General features: G+C 46.6%; 1 protein-coding gene across 1 annotated transcript; it reads left to right on the top strand.

Moving 5' to 3' along the window:
* The first annotated feature begins 7,364 nt into the window (after positions 1-7,364).
* LOC135388138 (uncharacterized) lies at positions 7,365-8,522 on the top strand. Its single transcript, XM_064617497.1, has one exon. It carries the CDS (start codon positions 7,365-7,367, stop codon positions 8,520-8,522), a length of 1,158 nt encoding a protein of 385 aa, XP_064473567.1.
* The last annotated feature ends 658 nt before the right edge of the window (positions 8,523-9,180 follow it).

Genomic DNA, 9,180 nt, shown 5'->3' with positions numbered 1-9,180 from the left:
TCATACAGTGTTTTATAACTACCGACGATCATTACGACATTCCATGACTATTTTCATAATATGTGCCATGAATCCATGGAAGGGGCTACTGCTGCTTTAAACACTCTCATGCAGTGTCTTATGACTACCGACATTCCATGGCTATTTTCATGATATGTGCATTGAACCAATTTTATGGGACTGTTGCTGATGCAAACAGTGTCATGTAGTGTTTCAGGACTACTGGGAGTCATCATGGACGTTCAATTACAATTTTCATGATATGTGCCATGAATCGATTTTATGGGACTACTGCTGCTTCAGACAGGGCCATCCAGTTGTTTGTGACTACCGACGGTCACTGTGACATTTCATGACTATTTTCATGTTTCATGAACTGACATTTTGGGACTACCATATCTTTACACAATGTCATACAGTGTTTTGTGACTACTGATGCTCATTATACTGACTATATTATGCTACTATTATAGTACTGAGCTACTGCCTGATGCAGCGGTTGTCCCATAAAACGGATTCATGGCACATGAAAAATTGGGTAGGAAGCAAATGAGGTGAAGATGATGCATAATGTAAAACCCGGAGACTGGGAACATGAAGAAACAGGCACAACACGAAGTCTTCGTGAGCCTTCGTGTTGTGTCTGCCTCTTCGTGTTCCCTTGTCTCGGGGTTTTACACTATGGATCATGGTACATAACATGAAAATAGTCATGGAATGTCATAATGATTGTCGGTAGTTATAAGACACTGTATGACACTGTTTGAAGCAGCAGTTGCCCCATAAAATTCATTCATAACACAGATGATCATCGGTAATCATAGAACGCTGCACGTCACTGTTTGAAGCAGTGCTAGTCCCATCAAATGGATTCATGGCACATAACCTGAAATAGTCATTGGATGTCATAATGATCATCAGCAGTCAGGAAACGCTGCATGACACCCTTTCAAACACTGGTAGTCCCATAAAATTGATTAACGGAACATGTCACAAAAATCGTTATAGAGTGTCGTAATGACCGCCGGTAGTCATAAAACGCAATGGGACACTGTCTCAAGCGCCGGTAGTCCCATAAAATCGATTCATGACACGTACCATTGAATAGTCATGGAATGTCATAATGTGTCAGTGGTCATAAAACACAGCATGACGCTGTCTGAAGCAGTGGTGGTCACAAAAAATTTGTTCAATCCACATACCAGGAAAATAGTCATGGAATGTTGTAATGACCGTCGGTTAGTCATAAAACACTGCACGACACTGTTTGCAGTAGCGGTAGTCCCATAAAATTGATTCATGGCACATATCGTGAAAATAGTCATGGAATGTCATAACGACAAAAAGCAGTCATAAAACACAGCATCCACTGCAAAATCCAGGGATCTTTGAATCACTAGTCATAAACTCATGATACATTAGTGAAACCATGAAAGTCTCAATCACGACATGACTGAATACATAGAGAATACATTTGCACGTGTTGCTTGGATTAAATTAGGTAGTGCTTGGATTAAATTGATTGTTCCCGGATTAATTTGGTTTGCCACTGGATTAAATGACCGGCGTCGGTGTCTCAGATCCTGAGAAATCAATGTTGAGAACATTGGTCCACAAGATGACATCCCGCAGAAGTGGACGAGGCTAATAGGCTGTAATACATGGAAAAAAAAGGTGAGGTGGACCCCTTGATTCTAGTAGACCTGTATCGGCCCCGTGCAACTCACCCTCCGCCTCTGTACTCTGTCGTTGCCGATTCCGAAACTATGTTGTGGACTCATGCTATGATTCGTTGACGTGACTGCAGAAGGCACTTCAGGCTTCCTCACATGCGTGATTGACAAAGTGGTGTAGGAGGAAGGAGGCTCTCGATGCTCTCCCATCTCGATCATTCCCGTTTCTCTCTTTTTTTTCGCTTTTGAGGCTTGCTGTTTTGTTCCTTGCTCCGCGTATTTTGTTTAAATAGCAGGATTATCTCTTATCAATCGCTATAACTATCGAATCGCAACCAGACCTCTGCAGAGTGTTTCAATCAGGATCACGACTTTCCGACAAGAACCGCAATAGCAGCGAAACTTTTTTTACTGAGACTTCTTTTGAACACCTTGGTTGCGCCGCGAAACAAGTCGTGCGATGAGCGGCGTACTGATGAGAACAGGTGGGATAGATTCACTGCAACAGGCGGGGTGACGCTTCCATGGCTGATTTCAGGGGTACTTGGGCCGAAGTTTACGCGGCCCCTCCCAGTCCAGCCGCGTAATAGAATGCTACGGTATGGTGTAGGAGTTCTTCGGGTGAATCCAGTTGCTGTCTGTCTCGTATGCATATCAAAATCCGCCATGCGATACCACGTATCGCTGCATTATTGCCAATACGACTTCACGGTCCGCGCCCTAACACATAGGAATAACTCATCCGTGATAACGCGGGGCATTCCGCTCCAGTCTCGAACGATCAGTTCATCACAACGCCGAGCTATCCGCGTAGTCCTCGCATTATGTATCGCATTAGTTATCCGCGTAACAGTATGTATCGCTGCCGTATCGTCGCGTACACGTCCCTTAGCTATCCGCGTAGTATTACAGATCGCGCCAATACTGCCGCATGCGAATTCAATGTCCGCGTCTCAAACTATGTCCTCCAGGTAAATGTCACTAATGACGCTCGCCTACCGCCAGTGTACCTTTGCCGCAATACGTAAAGCAGGTGTCATCCGAGAAATGGTGCGGCTGAAACCCATTATTTGTAGCAGCAAACTTCTCGAGCAATCAGCAATGTTCCAACTGTATAGAGAGTGAGCGTAATTGCACAGTAAACATGTCCGAGACACAGCAATAACCCAAATGCTTCCACGTATATAAGAACTGTCATGGCCCAATAGGAAGTCAAAATAGTGCGGATGCATTCCCTTTGCAAGGAGTAGGAATGTTTCGGAGCCCTCGCCCCGTACACCGTAAGTACTGCTCGCGGGATATTCGAATGAAGTACCCAGCAGATGATAGTCATATGCAACGTGAACACGAATGCATGGCGCACCGAACCCATCAAGAGCAAACTGCGGTAGACCGGCTGGATAGACCAGAGTCGATACAGTTTTTCCCATCTGTACGCCACCTAGAAGCAATTGGTCCAATTGAAGTGGAAACATTGTTATAGTAAAACGAGGCACAAGGTACGTTAGGATGCGGACGAGAAGAAAAGAGACGCGGAAAAGACGGGGGAGAAGAAGAGGAAAGAGCGAGGAGAAGTACGCGGAAGAAGAAGAAAAGAGAAGCGAATAGGATACGAGAAAACGCGGAGAAGAAAGTGGAAGAAGCGGAGAAGAAAGTGGAAGACGCAGATAAGAAAGCAGGAGACGGAGAAATATCATCCATCGGAACTGCTGAAAACTGCATGACTATAACAGCAAGGCAGAGAGATTTCTTTTCTGTTTACTGGTCCAATTGGAAGCACCTAGAGGAGAAAGTGGGAGGTGTCGTTTCACCAAAGACAAAAAGGAGGAGGCAGTTTTTGTCTCACAGCGAGCAGAAATCATTCCCAGTTCTCATCCGTGCCTGTCTCGCTGCTCGATCGATTTCTCCGTCTTCTGCTTTCTTATCCGCGTCTTCCAGTTTCTTCTCCGCTTCTTCCACATTTTCCCGCGTCTTCCACTTTCTTCTCCGCTTCTTCCGCTTTTTCCCGCGTCTTCCACCTTTTTCTCCGCTTCTTTCCACTTTTTCCCGCGTCTTCCACTTTCTTCTTCTCGTTTCGTATTCCCTTTTCTCTTCTCCGCGTACTTCTCCTCGCTCTTTTCTCTTCTTCTCTCACGTCTTTTCCTTCTTTTCCGCGTCTCTTTTCTTCCCGTCCGCGTCCTAGTGTACCTTGTGCCCGTTTTACTATCGCAATGTTCGCACTTCAATTGGACCAATTGCTTCTAGGTGGCGTAAAGATGGCAAAGACTGCATCGATTCTGGTCTATGTAGCCGGTCTGCTGCAATTGCTCATGATGGGTTCGCTATGGCATGCATTCGTGTTCACTTTGCATATGACCATCATCTGCTGGGTACTTTATTGGAATATCCCGCGAGCTGTACTTAAGGTGTACGCGAGGGCTCCAAAACATTCCTACTCCGTGCAAAGGGAATGTATCCGCACGATTTTGACTTCCTATTGGGCCATGACAGTTCTTATCTACGTGGAAGCATTTGGGTTCTTGCTATGTCTCGGACATGTTTACTCTGCACTTATGCTCACTCTCTTTACAGTTGGAACATTGCTGATTGCTAGAGAAGTTTGCTGCTACAAATAATGGGTTCAGCCGCACCATTTCCCGGATGACACCTGCTTTACGTATTGCGGCAAAGGTATACTGGCCGTAGGCGTGCGTCATTTAGTGACATTTACCTGGAGGACATAGTTTGAGACGCGGATATTGAATTGGCATGCGGCATGCGGGAGCATTGGCGCGATCTGTAATACTACGCGGATAGCTGAGGGACATGTACGCGAGGATACAGCAGCGATAGATACTGTTACGCGGATAACTCTGCGATGCATACAGCGAGGACTACGCGGATAGCTCGACGTTGTGATGGACTGATCGTTCGAGTCTGGAGCGGAATGCCCACGTTATCACGGATGAATTCTACCTACTTGTTGAGGCGCGGAGTGTGAAACGGTATTGACAATAATGCAGCGATACATGGTATCGCATGGCGGATTCTGATATGCTTACGAGACAGACAACAAGGGGATTCACCCGAATAACTCCTACACCATACCGTAGCATTCTATTACGCGGGTGGACTGGGAGGGAGGCCGACTAAATTTCGGCCATGGAAGCGTCACCCCACCTTGTCCCACCTCTCCCACCGGTTCTCATCAGTACGCCGCTCATAGCAATACTTGTTTCGCGGCACAACCAAGGTGTTCAAAAGAAGTCTCAGTAAAAAAAGTTTCGCTGCTATTGCGGTTCTTGTCGGCAAGTCGTGTTCGTGATTGAAACACGCTGCAGAGGTCCGGTTGCGATCCAATAGTTATAGCGACTGATAAGAGATCCTGCTATTTAAACAAAATATACGGAGCAGGGAACAAAGCAGCAAGCCTACAAAGCGAAAACAAAGCGAAAGGGGAATGATCGAGATGGGAGAGCGCGGAGATCCTCCTCCCTCCTCCACCGCTTAATCAATCACGCCTGTGAGGAAGCCTGAAGTGCCTTTGCAGTCACGTCAACGAATCATAGCATGCGTTCACAACATAATTTCAGAATCGGCAACGACAGAGTACAGAGGCGGAGGGTGAGTTGCATGGGGCCAATACAGGTCTACTGGATTCGGGGGGTCCACCTCACCTTTTTTGCCATGTGTTACAGCCACAGGTGGGGAGTAACGCGTTACAGAGTAGTGCCTTACCGGTAACGCGTTACATTCGAGTAGTGAAATGTGGTAACGCATTACATTTGGGAGAAAAGTAATAAGTAACGTAATGGTCATTACATTTTTACTAACTAACGCGTAACGGCGTTATGCGTTACTGTGTGTTCGGGAACATTGCTTCATCGCCTGAACTTCAAAGTTTAAGCGAGGGCCGTGCGTGCTGAATCCGGGAAAATTCCCGATTTTTTCCATTGATCTTCAACAGTGACAAGAAGGTCACATCGGCACCCACGAAGAAAGCAAAAGAAGGGTTATTGACCTACCCTGGTTGAGGTGTCACCTTTGTTTACCACCTCAGTTTTTCACTCCCTCTGGTATTTTTCGGACGAATGGGGCAAAAGGGACAGAAAAATACTCTCTACCGTCTGAACAAGTAACGAAGTACCAAGGGATTGGCTGTTTGGATTTGTACTGTGTGAGATAAAAGGTCGCTGTCTCTATCAACCTTGACAAGGAGCACTCACTGGCCATTAGGCGTCCTCTCAGCCCAAACGGGCGAAGCTCAGAGATGAAAATTTTGAATGTCAACTACTTCTGCGTTGCAATAAATCGTACATGTAAGTTCTCTTTATGCGTGACCCTTGTTTGTGCCCAACACTGTTTGTATTGATTTGCGGAATGCACTTATGTGACTCAACCAAAAATGTTACATATTATAAGGACAACTGGTGAAGTAATGCAAAAGTAACGGCGTTAGTAACGCGTTACCCACTACCGCAACAGTAACGAATAACGTAACGCGTTACTTTTTGAAAAAGTAGTAAATAACGGTAGTGCACTACAAAATAAAAGTAACTTCCCCACCTATGATTACAGCCTATTCGCCTCGTCGAACTCCGCGGGCTGTCATCTTGTGCCATTGTGAACTCTCAACATCGACTATTTTTCAGGAATATTCAATCCAATCCGGATTGAACCCGTATTTTGTTGTAATGGCGTCTGTCGTCTGCGGTGTTCCCTTTCGCTGTACCTTGCGCTAATCCTCTTACTTTGTGAATTCCTTGTGGCCTTTCGGCACAGAACATTTTGTATCGAGCGTGACGTACCGTCAGAATCATCGCGTACGCTATATTAGTACATAAATGGCACGCGGTTGCAAAGCCGCTGGAGCTTGAATGATCGAGGGGTATTTTGGAATATACAAGATACCGCCAAAGAAATCGCCATTCCTTAGCAAAAAGTGTTCATTTTTTCTCAAATACCTGTACCAAAGCAGTCACAAATTGCAACGTGACGTTTTTTTTTTTTTTTTTGGAAAACAATGAAAACACGGAAAACGTGTCTATAAGGGCGTGAACGGGGAAATACAGCTTTGCATGGGCATAACTTCTGTCTGCCACATCATTGTCGCGCCGCTGCCAGCGTCGCACTTCAACCTCGCAGGTCCCGGCGTCGGGAAATTGGCGCCCCCATCGTCCGGCAGCAGCCGCAGTAGCCCCCTCCTGCACTCACGGTTGGGTCGCCGCAGGAGGGAGACCCCCACGTATAGCTGTGCGTGGCTTTCCCGTGTCTGGGGAAAGGGGGATCCTGGCAGTTGAGTGGACTCGGAGGTTGGTTTGGACCCTTCGGGGCCCCTCCGGGAAAACAACACACTGCTTTGGCCCCTGCTTCCCACAGACGGGTGATCCTGGAAGGCCCGGCCAGGACTATCCAGCTAGTCGCCATCTCGCTTTTCATTACTTTTTCTTTCGTCTCCTCTCCCCCTATCATTCCTCATTTTCACCTTCTTTGGCGGCAAGGGTCAACCTTGGGCAGTCTTTTCACTCTCCAGAAGCTGCACTGGGGTATAGTGCAGAGGGATGTGTTAATGTGCAGAGCATGTTCCCTTGGTTGGGGTCGGTGGTGGCCGACACACCTACTGCACTGAACACCATATATTTTTGCATGGACACTCAAACCTCTAAAAGACGTGATCGGCCTCCTAAAAGAAGCCGCAACGAGGCACTAGCTATGAATCTTCTTAATGTGACTCAAGAACCCTGGTTCCCAAAGTTTCTTATCCTACACTCAGAAGACCAGAACTGCCCACTCGAAAAGATATCTCCCTTTGTGACTGCAAAGGCTCTAGAACAGTTAATAGGGAAATCCTATGAGGCCAAAAAGCTAAGAACAGGTGACATTCAGGTTCTAGTTCAGACAAAACAACAGAGCGCAGCCCTCCAATCACTAAAGAAAATTGGCGATGCAGCTGTATCTGTCACAGCACATCGCACTCTGAACATTGTAAAAGGTGTGATTTCTGTCGATGAATTGCTCCCATGCTCAGATACCGAAATAGAAGAAGGCTTACAAGATCAGGGAGTCGTGCTCGCAAAAAGAATTGTAATGCGCAGGGAAGGCAAGGAAATACCAACTAAGCATGTAGTCCTGTCCTTTCAGCTCCATACACTTCCTTCTTCCTTGAAGGCAGGATACATCAACTGTCAAGTAAGAGCATATGTTCCTAGCCCGAGGCGCTGCTTTAAATGCCAACACTTTGGACACAGCTCGCAGACCTGCAGGGGACATGCAACATGCCCAAAATGCGCTGAGAAAGACCACACACCAGAGCCTTGCCAAAGTAACGTAAAATGTGTAAACTGTCGTGGCGAGCACCCCGTCTACTCCAGGTCGTGCCCCCGATTTCAAGAAGAAAAACAAATATTAAAAATAAAGACAGAGCAAAACATCACATACAAAGCAGCTAAGACACAACTGGAATTTCAGAAAAAAGGCACTTTTTCCGAAGTGGTGCGCAGGGGAGTGGCACCACTCGGAGTATCTGTGGAGACCCAGACTCCTGGACCTCCACTCCACACTCCTCAAAGAAAAGAGAGGGCCACGGAAGTGTCCTCTCAGGCTGGCCAAACTGCCAGCCCAAACGGGACGGCAACAACCTCATCAGAGGTTGCTGGCTCCCCTTCTGTTTGGGACGAGATTACAAGCTATCCGTCCCAAGCCATAACAATGGAAGTTGACGACGACGACCGCTCATCACAGAAGTCGTCGTCGAGTCTTCCAGCTGGTTCTTCTCAGGGGAAGGACAAGCGGGAGAAGTCAGGTGGTAGAGGTAGAGGAAAGCATAAGGAGCAGCAGAAAATACCCCCACCAAGAATACAGGCTCCATAAAGCCATGCAGAGACAACACAAAATTCACATAAAATACACACACTACACAATGCAGGTGTTCCTTTTCCTCCTCCTAATTATCTTAATGAATCCTAGCAATATCCTTCAGTGGAATTGCCGAGGCCTGCTCGCAAATATAGATGATGTTCATGATGTTTGTGAAACACACACTGCCGCCTGTATTTGCTTGCAGGAAACTTATCTGAACCCCTGTAACCCTAATCCATTTAGACAATGGAATCTCTTTAGGAAGGACCGATCCAACACAGCACGGGCTTCTGGAGGTGTCGCAGTTCTGACACGAAAACACCTTCCAGCAAGGTACATTCCACTAAACACAACACTTGAGGCTGTTGCTATTCACATTTGTCTCGATAATGTAATAACTGTATGTTCTCTTTATCTTCCACCTTCGATAGCTGTTGAACAGAAACAAATAGAAGATATTTTGGACCAGCTTCCCCCACCGTTTATTCTGCTTGGAGATTTCAATGCACACAACATCTTGTGGGGGAGCCAAAAAACCGATAGTCGTGCGACAATGTTGGAACGAGTCCTCCTTGCAAGGCCTGTCTGCTTACTAAATACGGGATTGCCAACATATGTAAACTCTGCATCAAGGTCGTTTTCCGCAATAGACATCTCCTTGTGCAGTTCT

Source organism: Ornithodoros turicata, chromosome 1, assembly GCF_037126465.1.
Source record: "Ornithodoros turicata isolate Travis chromosome 1, ASM3712646v1, whole genome shotgun sequence".
In the NCBI taxonomy this organism is placed as follows: domain Eukaryota; kingdom Metazoa; phylum Arthropoda; class Arachnida; order Ixodida; family Argasidae; genus Ornithodoros; species Ornithodoros turicata.
The sequence above is the reverse complement of the archived record's forward strand: the minus strand, read 5'-3'. Positions and strand labels throughout refer to the sequence as shown.

Bases quoted from the DNA above. Each gene is read 5' to 3' on its own strand.
- LOC135388138 (XM_064617497.1), top strand. From the start codon at position 7,365: ATGAATCTTCTTAATGTGACTCAAGAACCCTGGTTCCCAAAGTTTCTT.